This window comes from Arachis hypogaea, chromosome 2 (assembly GCF_003086295.3).
Source record: "Arachis hypogaea cultivar Tifrunner chromosome 2, arahy.Tifrunner.gnm2.J5K5, whole genome shotgun sequence".
NCBI classification, from domain to species: domain Eukaryota; kingdom Viridiplantae; phylum Streptophyta; class Magnoliopsida; order Fabales; family Fabaceae; genus Arachis; species Arachis hypogaea.
In genome coordinates this window covers 99691756-99707304 of record NC_092037.1, presented here as the reverse complement: position 1 = coordinate 99707304, position 15549 = coordinate 99691756, and the positions used below count along the sequence as shown (strand labels likewise).

Here is a 15549-nt window from a genome sequence, read left to right as displayed (position 1 = left end):
TTACTTATTACTAACATACAAAAGTAGCTGCTACCACAATCTTTACCCTAAACACTTCATATTTTTAACATAATGACATTCTAAATGCATCTTCATTTGTTAAAAAAAAACCTGTTAATGTTTACAATTTCACAAGATTTGTGGGAAGGTATGCAGATGACAATTTTAAAGATATTTTGAATGAAAGCTGTAATAGAGAAGATCAAAAGCTGTAATAGAGAAGATCTGAGATATATCCTGGTTCAATCCCAAAAGTGGGATCTACATCCAGTCTCCACCATAAAAAATGGTAGAATTTTCCACTATAAACAAATTCAAGTTACAAATATCAATTCAAGCCAAATACAAAAACAAAATTCTCAAACACCACTCATAACTTTTTCTAGATATTCTCATATCCTAGCTCTCTTGCCTTTCTCATGACAGAAATTGATACTCGCTTTCTAAGCTCTGTCTTTCTTATAAATAGAATGAAATGATGAAGACATGAAATTATGAAAACTCTTAAGAGAAGAAAGATAATTGCACAATATCAGTTAAAATATATAACTAAGTTTTTCCTTCCTTTTTTCTTTGAACACTGCAAAGTTTGTACACTTTCTTCCTATTTGTGACAGGCTGCTCCAACTGTATCCTTATCATTGAAGGTGCTCTTGTTGCATTTTGATTGATCTATTGGTCTTAGTGAAATTCTGTTCTACTTCATCTATTTCTTTTTTTGATTTTGTATGAGGATGGTGTCTTCTATGAATTCAGCTTTCGTATAGATGTAGAGACCACACCTCTTGAAATCATTCTTGACCAGGTCCCCCTGCTCTCCAAATTGAGCTTACTCCAACTTTGCTTCAATTTGTTTCTTGCTGCACGGAAACAAACACATTATAACAACTCATACAATTTTGTTATCATAACAAACACATTAATAATAAGATAATAAACTTATACCAAATCCAACAAAGGACACGGGGAAGCAAGCAGGAGCAACACGAAGAAGGGTAATGAAAGGCCTTCCATTTGGGTGTAAGACAAGGCATGGTGCAAAAGTAGCTGATTGAAATAAGAAAGAAAGAAGAAAAAGCATTAAAATAGAAAAGGTAAAAAATGGAAGGGAAAGATTTCATGATTCTCAAGGTATGATCCTTGAATTAACAAAACAAGCTTCAATAGAGAGATGTTAGAGACAGAGAAGCATCCTTACAAGAATGGAGGTGCACAACCGAACTGCATTAAATTGACAAGTACCAGAAGAATCATTAAATGTCCCTATACATGAAGAATAACGAAGAAGAAATTAGGAAAAAGGGACCAAAATTGACATTGTATACCCATACTATAACAGGCAAAGAGTAGGAGACACAGAATTTGAATGAGGAATAGAAATTTGGAAATAAAAGTAAGATTATGTAGGAGAGAATGAATATGACGTTGGAGAAGATGAAGTAGCTTTGGGATATAGAGAGAGAGCAAAAGAGTTACCTGTTTTAAGATGTTGAGTCATTGCGAATCCATTTGCGATCAACAACAATTGTGGGGATGTGGGAAATGGATGGCCAAATGTGGGGGTCCTTCCTCTCTATGCCTTCACCCAACAACTGACATCTGCTGATGTAGAGTCGACTTAAAGAGGCAGGCAGCCTTATTATGTTTTCCAGCTTAGGGCAATCTTCAATTGCTAACTCTCGGAGGGACTGTGACTGTGACAGCTCCAGAGATGCCAACAACGGACATCCATAGATTCTGAATTGAGTTAAAGAAGCAGGCAGCCTTATTATGTTCTCCAGCTTAGGGCAATCTTCAATTGCTAACTCTCGGAGGGACTGTGCTAACTCTCGGAGGGACTGTGACTGTGACTGTGACTGTGACTGTGACTGCTCCAGAGATGCCAACAACGCACATCCACCGATTCTGAGTTTAGTTAAAGAAGCAGGCAGCCTTATTATGTTCTCCAGCTTAGGGCAATCTTCAATTGCTAACTCTCGGAGGGACTGTGACTGTGACAGCTCCAGAGATGCCAACAACGCACATCCACCGATTCTGAGTTTAGTTAAAGAAGCAGGCAGCCTTATTATGTTCTCCAGCTTAGGGCAATCTTCAATTGCTAACTCTCGGAGGGACTGTGACTGTGACAGCTCCAGAGATGCCAACAACGCACATCCACCGATTCTGAGTTTAGTTAAAGAAGCAGGCAGCCTTATTATGTTCTCCAGCTTAGGGCAATCTTCAATTGCTAACTCTCGGAGGGACTGTGACTGTGACAGCTCCAGAGATGCCAACAACGCACATCCACCGATTCTGAGTTTAGTTAAAGAAGCAGGCAGCCTTATTATGTTCTCCAGCTTAGGGCAATCTTCAATTGCTAACTCTCGGAGGGACTGTGACTGTGACAGCTCCAGAGATGCCAACAACGCACATCCACCGATTCTGAGTTTAGTTAAAGAAGCAGGCAGCCTTATTATGTTCTCCAGCTTAGGGCAATCTTCAATTGCTAACTCTCGGAGGGACTGTGACTGTGACAGCTCCAGAGATGCCAACAACGCACATCCACCGATTCTGAGTTTAGTTAAAGAAGCAGGCAGCCTTATTATGTTCTCCAGCTTAGGGCAGCCTGAAATTGATAAGTCTCGGAGGGACTGTGACTGTGACAGCTCCAGAGATGCCAACAAACATCTAGAGATTATGAGTTGAGTTAAAGAAGCAGGCAGCCTTATTATGTTCTCCAGCTTAGGGCAATTTTCAATTGCTAACTCTCGGAGGGACTGTGACTGTGACAGCTCCAGAGATGCCAACAACGCACATCCACTAATTCTGAGTTCAGTTAAAGAAGCAGGCAGCCTTATTATGTTCTCCAGCTTAGCGCAACCTAAAATTAATAACTCTTGCAGGGACTGTGACTGTGACAGCTCCAGAGATGCCAACAACGAATACTTATAGATTAAGAGTTGAGTTAAAGAAGCAGGCAGCCTTATTATATTCTCCAGCTTAGGGCAATCTTCAATTGCTAACTCTCGGAGGGACTGTGACTGTGACAGCTCCAGAGATGCCAACAACGGACATCCATAGATTCTGAATTGAGTTAAAGAAGCAGGCAGCCTTATTATGTTCTCCAGCGTAGGGCAATCTTCAATTGCTAACTCTCGGAGGGACTGTGACTGTGACAGCTCCAGCGATGCCAACGACAGACATCTATAGATTCTGAGTTTAGTTAAAGAAGCAGGCAGCCTTAATATGTTCTCCAGCTTAGGGCAATCTTCAATTGCTAACTCTCGGAGGGACTGTGACTGTGACAGCTCCAGAGATGCCAACAACGGACATCCATAGAATCTGAGTTGAGTTAAAGAAGCAGGCAGCCTTATTATGTTCTCCAGCTCAGGGCATTGTTCAACCCTTAATTCTTGGAGGGACTGTGACTGTGAAAGCTCCAGAGATGTCAAATTTTCACATCTTGCGATTGTGAGATACTTGAGATTTGTGAACGCTGGCAATGCGAAGGATGTAAGCGAATCACAGCTGTTGTGTATTCTAAGACTCCTTAGTGACTCATGTTGTTGGTGTTGCATTGGGAATTCTACATTCTTGCAATCCTCGATTGATAGCTCTTCCAATGAAGGGGGCAAAGAATCCCCTGGAAATGACACGGCTGATGAGCACTCTGAGATCTGTAGGTGTATGAGAGAGGTTGGTTGGGTGTGGGTCATGGCCTCAAACAGAGAATTCACAAGCTGATTTCCATTAACCCATAGTGTCTCCAACATGGAAAGTGGTTGGTCCCGCATTCTTGCTTCCTGTCTGCCATCTATTGTTAATGAGCGTAGCATGGGAGCTCTTGGCAGATAACAACGAAGCTCCTGGCAGCTAACAATGTGGAGTGATTTCAAAGACGGAAGGAACGTGGGCAAATCTCCTCTTAATATAGGACAGTTCTGTATCCAAAGTTCTTCAAGTTGAGGAAATGGTGTCTCCTGATGCTTATCACATTCATATGACTCCCATTCCGCCCAGCAACTCATATGAGAGAATGAGAGATATTTAAGGGATCGGAAGGGTGTCTCCTGATTATCAGTTCCACCACCCTTATAGAATGACCCACCAATCAGCTTCACCATATCACAATCTGAAATCTCCAATCTCGTTAGAGCAGGTAACTGTCCAAGTGAAGGAAGCATCCAACAATTACTGCATCGCCTCAGCTCCAACTTAGTAATCTTGTAGTAGGAAGAGTGCCCTACCCAATCCGGAAACATGGTACCTCTGTAACCCCAGACCCTCAGCTCCTTCAATTCTTTGTGAGGACGTAATTTGTCAAGTACATCTCTTTCAGTTTGGGAATCACAAAACTCACTTTCTTCAGATGATGACCATGACCACTCCAAATTTAAAGCATTCAGGTGTATTTTCTCATCCATTCTTGCACTCGATGCTTCACCACCATTCTCAACATTCTCTAATTTCGCAATCGACAATGAGCCATGAAGATTTGCTAGCTCTCCCAATTCTCCAATCCTGTTCTCTTCATGTTTGCCCGCAATATAGTGACTTAAAAATTGCAAATCTTTTAATTTGCTCATCTTTTTTGGCATCTCTTCTAAATCAGTGCCAGCAATATCAAGATGACGCAAATTCACAAGATTTTGCATGTTGGAGGGAAGCTTTTTAAGTTTTTTACACTCTGCCAACTTCAATGTTTGTAAATTGTACAAATTATTCAAGGACTCGGGTAATGACACGACAAGTATGTTAGAGAGATTCAAATGACGCAAGTGGATCAATTCACCAATTGAATCAGGCAATATATCAATTTTAAATGATGTACATGATAAAACACGTAAGCGCTTCAACTGTGCTAGTAAGCGACAAGGATCAATTCCCTCTTTGTGTTGACGGTATAAATCTGCCTTGATTTGAATCAGGGTCCTCACATGACTTGAACTCTCACATGCTTCCAACATCTTCGGGACTGAATTATTGTCGTTGACATCATATGACAAATGACGAGTTTTAGTATCATGTTGGGCTACATTCTGGTGTTCAGAGATTCTAACAAAGAACTTTTCACCATAGAATGTAGCTAGATCATGCATGAGATCATGCATCACAAATGAACTCTTATAAGCATTCTTTGAAGGTTGAAAGAATGATCGTGCAGCTAAATCATTGAAGTATCTATAACCAATTTCTTCTAAAATGCTTCCACTCCTTGGTTGTTGCAAAAGATCTTCAGCCATCCACAACAATATCAATTCACCTCTATCGAATTCATAATCTTTGGGATATAAAGAACAATAGACAAAGCAACGTTTTAAGTGTGAAGGGAGATAATGATAGCTTATTCTCAATGCAGGAAGAATCCTACACTCATCTTCAGAAAACTCCCAAATCTTACTCACCAAAACATCTTCCCAGTCGCTAACGTTATCCTTGGTTCTCAACAAGCCCCCAAGTGATTGAGCAGCCAAAGGCAGTCCTTTGCACTTCTCAACAATTTTTCTACCAACTTCTTTCAAAGCCAAACAATCTCGGGATTCAGTAGGAAAGAATGCATGATTTTCAAACACCGACCAACATTGTTCATCATCCAACAAACTCAAATTGTGAGCTGGAATTGTTTTCACCTTAGAAGCAACCGTATCATTGCGGGTTGTTACAAGAATCGTACCTCCCTGACTTCCACATTGGAAGGGACCTAGAAAAGTTTCCCAATCATCATAATGAATGGTCCACATGTCATCCAGAACAACCAAGAAACTCTTTCCTGTTACCTCAGTCCTCAAACGTTGTTGAAGTGAATCTAAATCATTCATGTTGCAAGAACCAGAAGTAGCTTTCTCCACTACAGTCTTTGTCACCTTAAGAACATCAAATACTTCACCAACACAAACCCATGCTTTAACATCAAACTTTTGCTTCACTTGGTCATCATTGTAAACCAATTGAGCCAAAGTAGTTTTTCCTATTCCGGCCATACCCACAATGGGGATGACAGTCACAGGTGATTCAGCATGACGAGTATCATCTAAAAGCAATTCGATTATCTTCTCCTTGTCTTTGTCTCGACCAAATATGGCAGAACTTAGTACGAGAGATGTGGATGGAGTTCTCCATGACGACATGTCCACCTTGGCACTCTTCTCCAGAGGAAGTAAATCTATACGTGCTACAACAGACTCTAGTGCACCAACTATTTTTTCCATATAACCACTGTCTTCAATATATGAATTAACAACATCAGACCAGAAAGAAGAGTCACCTGGTTCCCTTTGAGTGGCGGCGATGGCAGCTTTAGTGGAGATCTCATCGAGCAAGTCATCAGCAAAATAGAGAGCATCTTGGAGATCAACAAGCCACTTTTTGACTCTCTTGTTAGTGAACTGCTTCTGCTCAGCATCATCAAGCACAGGTCCAACCTCATACAGACTTTTCTCCAACCTTCCAAGCAACTCGAGGGCAGAGTCGTTTCCATTGAGGACAGAGTCATCTTCAAGTATTGAAGACAACTTGTCGAAAACAACATCAGCAAAGGAGGAGAGATAAGCTCCACCATAAAGTTTTGCAGCCATGATTGGATCTCAAGTGCAGCGGATGAGATCAAAACAAAGGAAGAAAGGTGAAGGATGAGGGAAGAAGGGAGTACTCTCAGGATTTTCTGAAACAGGAGCTAAGCAAGGGAAGTGTTTGATTTGTGTGGTGACTAAAATTGACTTGATCAATGATCAGCTTTATGGTCTTCGGACAAAATCAAGTGGAGCAATAATGCTGGCTTTTAATAAAGATGATGATGTCAGAGCACAATTACGGAATTGCCCATCGGTGAAAATTTTCACCTTTTCAATGTTATTCTCAATAATATTATTTTAACATATAATTAGTTTTCACAAATCTTGTTCATTATTATTAAAAAAATAAAATAAAAATTGTAACACATTACGAAATAAATACTCTTAATTTTTTTTAATTAATGTTGCTAGGCGTAATTTTTTTATCATATAATTTCTTAACATATATGTTTTTGAAGAAAAAAATAAAGGACCCATGATTGTTATCGAAATATAGATTTGTCTTGAGGTTACTATCGGTAATCTCCGTTCAATTTGGAGTCTGCAGTCTGCACATGAATCAATGGTTGAAAGCATCCAAGGTTCCAAACAATCATAACCTCATCCGAACTTCCATCGATTGATGTTTCAATTTTCTTCCTCTCTTTTTTTGGGTATTTGGAGGCCTAAATATTAGTGAAGTCTTTTACATTGACTTCTCCGAAAAAAATGGTACTGGGATCAAAAAATTGGGGATCTTTTAATTTTTAAATTTTTATTTAAGAGAATAAAATATGATTTTTTATTATTAAATATTTTTTTATATTTTTTATTTTATTTATAAAATAATAAAATATTATATTTTATATGAAATTTAAAATTTTAAAAATTCAAATCTTAGAACCAAACGCCCAAACTAATGGAGAAAAATGAAGTAAAAAAGTAAAACACTTGGACTGTAAATGAAATGGACAAGATCCAAAACTTAGGATGGTTGAGACTTATCAGTTCTCACATAACGTTCAAAAAATAAACAAAATCCTAAATTTTATCTGAACCCAAAGAACAAGGCCTAGCTTAACACCTTCAATTTTAATAAAAACATAACCAATCCAAAAATAAATCAAAAACGATTTTTTTTCTAATGATGAATAAAAAAAGGTAGAGAGAAAGAATGGTTGAAGAAAAAAAAATTACGTTGAAGGGATAAAATGGTAAAAAATTTTCGTATCTTAACTTAAAAATTAGTGTCTCAGGAAAGACACAAAATACATATTTTTTTGTGGGTATCTATGTGTCACCATGTCTCTTTTAGTTTGTGTCTCACGTACCAAACAATGAACACGTCCTACTGTGTCTTTGTTTTCAGCATACACAGACATCAACCAAACGGTGCTTATGTGCATAGGTTCGTTCCTCACTCAAGCGACAAGTGCAATGTACAAACATGTACTTTGCAGCTGAATCAGTATACATTTTGGTGTAATTCTCTCTTTTCTATTTTTTTTTTGTCTATTTTTAGTTTTTATAAGACAAAATAAAAAATGTCTCTCAACTTATTATGAGATAAAAGTGAAAATATCTCCTAAAACTTGTTAAAAAATAAAAGTAATATTCTAAAAAAAAGAAACTAAAATTCAACCACCCTTCTTTTAGCTGCAAATTACTATCATCACATAAATTTTATTTTTTATTTTCATCTCATCTTTTGTATTAGACTTTTGTAAGCCCTCTTTTTTTAACACCCCAAACCCCCCCTCCAAACAGTAACTAGCCATTTTCTTCCTTACATAGTGTATCATATCATCTATAGATATTTACAGATTGAATTTAAGTAGATTTAGATTCGATTCTAAAAAAATAACGGATCTATTTTTTGTAAGCCCTCTTTTTTTAACACCCCAAACCCCCCCCCCCCAAACAGTAACTAGCCATTTTCTTCCTTACATAGTGTATCATATCATCTATAGATATTTACAGATTGAATTTAAGTAGATTTAGATTTGATTCTAAAAAAATAACGGATCTATTTTTGACTCAATCCAAAATATACCGAGCTTAGTCTCGGGTTGGGTCGGATTGAATTGATATACCATTCGTATATATAAATTTGTATATTTTATATATTAAAGTAACAAATTTTTTTTTAAAATTAAATTTAATAAATGTTATATTATATTTATATCGAAATGAATTATTTAAAAAAAATAATATCGTATAGTATAAAAATAATTAATTGAAATATAAAAGTATAATATTTTTTTGTTGCCCACGGTATTTTCCATCCCAACAGGACAAGAACTAATTTGTTGCAAATTAAAACTCTATTTAAAAGTCTGCCACTAGCTAATGGGTTGTTGCATGTATAGGGCGAGATTCGAGTACAAAAGTATAATATGACATTACTAATTTCACCATAAAATATATAATTTTATGATTAGAAACAACTTTGGGTCGGACCGGACTGAGAGCCTCGAAGCATAACCCGACCTAAAATAACACTGGATAAAAATGACAAACTCAAACCGGACAAAATATACATTGAGTCTGGGCTGATCCGGATCTTTTTTTTTTTTGGACATGGGCTGATCCAATCTTGAAGACCCCTATTTTATCTCTCTTGCGTTTTTCAATTGGGCCTTGGTCTAATATCCTTTTACAAGACAAAGACAGACAAAAAGAAGGGCAGTAAGTTTTACCTTGTCCAAAAAAAATGGGAAAATGACACTCTCCTCTCCTGAGAGATACTAAAATGACACTCCCTTCCCCTTTATTTGTAAAATGTACAGTTTAATCCATTTAGTTAAAAATGTTAACAGAATATTTCATTTAAAAAAATTAAATATTTTATTTAATAAAATTAATATTCTAATTTATCATACTATCCCTTTATATTTATTTACTAACTAAACTCAATTTCTGAGTTAGGATTCCAATTCCCTCACAGTCCGTTCCAGATTACTAACTAAGCTCATATTTGGATCAGCATTTAAAGATTGTTTTAACTTTTTTGCTATCCATGTAGAATTAGCATTTCTCTTCTCAGATTTTCTAATACAAGTATGCCTTGGCTCATAACTCTTGATCATAAAAGCAATACCATCTGGAGAAGAAGAAGAATGAATCCTCCAAGGACAACCTTCAGAAGCACAAATAGCAGTCACTTTTCCTTTCTCATTTTTCACTCTTATTATATTAAAATTCTCTTTAATTATGTAATCTCTCAAAAAAATTATTGAAGGGTATATTAGAAAAAATAATTTAATTATTAATTTTTTAAAAATATTTTAGTAAAAATATAATTTAATCAATAAAAAAATAATTTATTAAAGGGTATTTTAGTAAGCAAAATTTAATGACAAAAAAATAAAATTTTTTACTAAAGGATATTTTTGTAAAAATAATTTTGTTTTTCAAAAAAAAATGAATAAAGTTAACATTAGTTAACACAAAATTTAAAATAGATTAAAGAAGGATTTTTTTAAAGGTTATAGGGGAGGAAAATGTATATTTTATAAATAGAGGGGAGGGGAGTGTCATTTTAACATCTCTCAAGAGAGGGGAATGGCATTTTCTCAAAAAAAAAATTTAAAAATAAGTTAAACAGCAATCACAAAATGAAGAAAAGAATACTTTATTGTCTTTAGAATACCACAATGGATTTTAATTTTATATCGCCCAGATAACCCAATTTTATCACTTTTTTTAGGAAAAAAAAAGGAAGGAACACAAGAATCTAAAGAAGAGGAAAATTGGAAAAAGGCACAAGAAAAAGTTTCTGCATGTGCTTACTTGTTCATGACCCCATGTGCATGTATGGTATTACACCAATGTGCTAAATGTCAGCATCATGCAAACCAGAGGGAGAAAAATGCAATTACAAAAAGAACTCAGGGGTAGCAAATGCAATTTTTCTATATTATTCTAATATTGGATACTATAGCATCTTCAAGTGTATAATAAGTCACAACTCACAAATCAATTTGAAATAAAAAACACTTAGTAGATCTATAAAGAAAGTATCTATCTTTACTACTTCTCTTTTTTCTCTATATTTCTAATTAAAAAACATAATCTAAACGCAACTCTAAAACGTGTCCATGTTGAAAGTTTGGCTCCAACTTGCTTTATTGTTTTGTATATCTCTAATGCTCTATAGTTTGTTAGAACATGATGAGTGTAATGCACATATAAAAATCTCGATACTTACTGGCCCGTTTCATCTAAGCCGAGATTGCATCGCTAACTTATAATTTAAGGCATTAAGTTCATATATATAATTATTATATTCTTTAAGAACGAAGGTTTCCAAATAAAACTTTGCATTCTCTACTATCTAAGGTTTGAATTCTCCTTTAATAATTCGTAGTCTTATATGCTTAACTATTGGTCATTCATCCCCATAGATATTTCGAAAATGATAAGACTAACGAGCCCCCTTTTAAGAAATACGACAAAAGTAGTCTTACGGAGGTGACATAACCCGAAAAAAGAAAAAGGAATCGTTAAAATAGAAAATAGAAAATAATAGCTTTGTCAACCAGTTGGCGAATTTGAAATTTTTTTTCCTCTCTCTTTGCATATATATGAGGAATGCTACCAAAGAAAATTAAAAAATAAAGGTTATTAATATATAAAACATATATCACATACATTATTATTATTATTATCCCATACTAGAGGTTGAATAAGATATATAAACAAAGTATACAACACAATTTTTCAAATAAAACTGTGGCTACTATTACCTAATAATCCGAGTTAGGTACTGTAGATTATTATATAAAATATACGATAAGGTCACGGTTTATTTTAGCTAGCACCTAGAAGCAAGTTGCATGCACGAAATTAAACTACTTGTTTCTGGGAGTGATTATCTAAAGAAGTTGTTTATTTCACAATATGATATTAGAAATATAATAATTTATATATTTTTTATTAATATATATTTTTAAATAATTAGTTATTATAATATAATATTAAAATTTGTATGTGATGGTTTCAGTAGCTAAGAGAAGGGGGGTTGAATCTTAACCCCTTTTTTGCTTGTTAACACTTGCTGGACTTTGAAAAAACTTTTCTGTTTTTAGCTCGTCCCAAGCCACGAGACATTTTCATTTTGTCTCGTCTTGACACGAGACATTTTTTATTTTTCATCTGAACAGTAAAAACAGAGTTGAGGTAGGAAGAGAGAGAGAAGATTACACCCAGATATATCCTGGTTCAGCTGCTAAGTGCAGTGCAGCCTACATCCAGTCTCCATCACAACAATGATGAAATTTCACTATAATCATCCAGATTACAACTTGTAAAGTGCTAACCCAACTTACAAGGGGATTCCCACAGAATCATGAAACACAACACAGATGTACAAAGGAACTCTAAGGACATCTATGGCTTTTTCTTTTAATTTTGCACTCTCTGCCTTTTTCCGCTCTATGGCTTTTTCATACAAACCTCACTTGTTTGCCTTTTTCCATGAGACTCAAGACATGACAAAATTAAACAGAAAAATACTAAACAGAAAACATTGAAGGAGAAGAAGAACTGCTAGCTTAGGTAGCTCTGAGAACTATGTGCCTTGCACTCTCAAATCTTACTCCTTACTCCAAACAGTGGCTGTTCTCCCTTTTTAAAGAAGAGAGAAGCCTCCACACTTGAAGCCAACACCCAAACCAACTTCTTCCTCCTTCAAGAAACAGAACCGGTTCGGCCACATAGAGAGAGAAGAGATAACCATGCAAAACCCAACATGCAATTACCTTTAGTTCTTTCTTAATCATCACTCTTCATCAATCCGAGCTCTCCATCCTTGGCTTCCTTTCCAAGATGGATTTCTGGCCCTTGATGCTTCATGATGATGATGACTTCATCTACTTCAATCTCTGCCTCAACCATCACTTCGCCACTCTAGCTACTTCCTGTGGTGGTTGAGCAGAACCAAAGACAAGCCATGCCTCCAAGATCTTCCTTGATGGCCGAATCTTTACCTTCCTTTTTGAGCATGAAAAGCTCAAGATAACATCACCAAATCTAACCATATTTGGTGAATATCTCAGCCACAGCCCAATTTTATTTTAGTATGTTTTCTTGCCATCATTAGCTTGATGGTCTTGATGCATGCAACTCCCTCTTTTTCTTTGTTGATGAACACGGCTTCCATGATTTCCTGGTTAAAGACCGAAGAAAAGAGAAAGAGAGAGAGAAGAGAGAGAAAACAAAAGCAAGGCTATGAGTGTTATGATGAATAAAGTAATTAGGTGCACTTCTCCATGCTTTTGTGTAGTAGCGTGTAAGCTACCATTAATTGCCATCAAATCACTTTGACATTTTCTCTCTCATGTTTCCTGTGCTAGTGAATTAAATTTCAAATCCTTCCAAAGAGTGAAATGGAATCCGTTGGAAGCATTAAAGCTTTTTCTTTGCTTTATGGATTCAGATAAAGTATGGAAACATTCATCAACATTGGGCTTGGTAGCAATAGATTTCATTTTGGCCCAATATCATTCTTGGACCATAGCATGCATACAACACGTTGGGCTATTGAATTTTGGTCCACTAAAAGCATTTGCTTTCCTGGTAAAATTTGGAACATGCTCAAAGCAAAAGGAAAGCATGTAACACACTTGGGTTTAGAGCAATCAAAATCATTTGGGCCCAAGTAAGATCAAATCAGCCATATTCATCATATATTATCAAAACCAAAGGCTGAATGTATTTTGGGCCTGCACCAGAAAATTGTTTTCGGCCCAATATTAAACCTGCACACAAAATTATTAATTAACATATGTTAAATGAAGATTAAATCAATAATTTTGCAATTAAATATTTTAATAATGTTTGTTCATCATCCAAATTAAAATAGAGTTTTTCAAATTCATCAGTATGATCAAAGATTATGTTTGTTTTTTTTATGCTAAGATTGAGATTAAAAGATTAAAATTAAACATTGTATTTGGTGATTAAAAATTAAAATTTTAGTCATAAAATATAAAATTTGAAATTAAATTTTTATAATATATTTTTTAAAAATATTCTCATTTAATAACTTTTTAAATTTTAATTTATTCTTTAATTTTTATATTCATCTTAAATCAAATATAATATTAAAATATATTTTACACTAATATAATATAAAAATTTAATTCAATCCCATTCGAACACAATCTTTTATAAGAAGTAATTTTAGGACAGATGTATGTATTATTTTTAGACGATGCATTGTACTACATATTAAGCGTTCACATGATAAATGTGTTCTACAGTAATTACACTACAAGAAAAAAGGCCTATGGTCACGCTTTTTTTGCTACGCTTTAAAAGCGTGGCCAAAAGTAGGCTATGACCACGCTTATGTATGGGTGGCGTTTGAATAGAGATTTTGCCACGCTTTTTTTGCTACGCTTTAAAAGCGTGCCAAAATCTCTCTATGGCCACGCTTTTATGAGGGTGGCAGTTGATGTGAGATTTAACCACGTTTTTTTCTGCCACTCTTATAAAGCGTAGCCATAGAGAGATTTTGGCACGCTTTAAAAGCGTGGCAACATGAATTTGTTATTGTGGCGTTTTAGAAGCGTAGCCGTTTCCTACAAGCCTTTTGGCATGCTTCAAAAGCGTGGCCAAATGGTTCCCTCAAAAAAAAAAATTTAAAGAAGCTCGAATTAACAAAAACGCTCCAGATAGCTAGAGATAGATCAATTCTTCGTGATTCTAACACTTAGAGAAAAAAAGCTAACTCCTTCTGCCCTAACTCCTCCTTCGAAAGCCCCAATGGCAACCACCAATCTCCTCCTTCTTTGTGCCTCACCGCTTCCCCCTCCGAAACCACCAACCACAAATTTTTTAGCCTTAACCCTTCTTCAAAAGCCCTAACCCCTGCCCTCACCGTGACGACAACACTCCAACGAAGAACAACGAAGCCCTCCCTTCCGCGCTGCCGCTCGCTTCCTGCTTCTTCGCTTTCGTGAAGAACGATGAAGCCCTCCCTTCCGCGCTGCCGCTCGCTTCCTGGTTCTTCACCTCCCTGAAGAACGACGAAGCCCTCCTTTCCGCACTGCCGCCCGCTTCCTGGTTCTTCGCTTCCGTGAAGAACGATGAAGCCCTAACATCTGACGAGGTGGAAAAGCGCCATTTCCAGCTTCGAATAAGGCTGTAGGTTTCTCCTCCTTTTGTTTTTTTTTTTTGCAGTCAGATTCATGAGGATGACTCTAAGTTTTCAGTCTTTTTTTATTGTTCATTGTTTTTATTCTCATGCATTTCTTCAGGAGAAGGTGAGGAACCCGTTAGTCGAGAGCCATCCTAAGCAGTTCGGGATCAGAGAAACAGAGGAAGAAGAGGATCCTCAAGCAGAGGTTGAAGGCTCCACCAGCTTTGAACTAGTTCACCAAGACCCTTGACAAGAACCTAGGTGCATAAATAAGTATCTCCATTTTGTTTCATTTGTCCTGTTTTATGTTTGTGTAATGCTTCAAGTGTAGTAATATTTCCCTCTTATGGCAATTAGATGATGCTTCTGATCACTTTATTTTTCTATCTAACTGCATTTAACTTCCTCTTTGCAATTTCACCTTTTGGAAATGATATCAGTTTCAGAAAAGGAAAGGGAAGCTTGAAAGCTAAACATGTATATGGTGAATGTTTTGAAGTTGTAGCTTCATTTTCTGAGAGAAAGAGTGCATCCTATTGATCTTGTTGGTGGTGTTGTTTGACTGAAATTTTAAGAATGTAATAGACTTCTCAAAGTTTTATAAAAACTATTTTTCACAATTTTTGGATGTCTAGATTGAGAGCAGAAATTTATGAAAATTATTGCCATTTCTACAATAAATATTGTCGAATTCGGTTCAAACTCTAAATGATCACTTTGAGTTTTAGAGACTTCTAACTCTTATTAACTCTTGATTCTACCTTATTTTAGTTACTTAAACTTGTTTAGCTTAATGTCACAGCTCCAAAAGCTAAGCGCTTGCCATTATCAAAAGCTAAAATATATATTAGTTTCACTATGATGCATTATTCT

The 15549-nt window shown here is 35.9% G+C and overlaps 1 protein-coding gene across 3 annotated transcripts; it reads right to left on the bottom strand.

The window, feature by feature from the left end:
• Positions 1-226: 226 nt before the first annotated feature.
• LOC112756509 (putative disease resistance RPP13-like protein 1) lies at positions 227-6734 on the bottom strand. Of its 3 annotated transcripts, none has more exons than XR_003179373.3 (4): positions 1477-6734; positions 1199-1263; positions 946-1047; positions 227-860 (listed from the first exon to the last, which is right to left on the bottom strand). XR_003179373.3 is itself a non-coding variant. In XM_025805131.3 (2 exons), the coding sequence occupies exon 1, from the start codon at positions 6552-6554 to the stop codon at positions 1482-1484; it is 5073 nt and encodes a 1690-aa protein (XP_025660916.1). In that variant the 5' UTR covers positions 6555-6734; the 3' UTR covers positions 227-860; positions 1477-1481. The 3 variants fall into 3 exon arrangements, 1 of the variants encoding a protein (XP_025660916.1); XR_003179374.3 differs by having other exon boundaries at positions 1199-1221; XM_025805131.3 differs by lacking the exons at positions 946-1047; positions 1199-1263.
• Positions 6735-15549: the final 8815 nt, after the last annotated feature.

What these genes read in the sequence shown, in the direction of transcription:
- LOC112756509 (XM_025805131.3), bottom strand. Translation starts at nt 6,554, where the DNA reads ATGGCTGCAAAACTTTATGGTGGAGCTTATCTCTCCTCCTTTGCTGAT.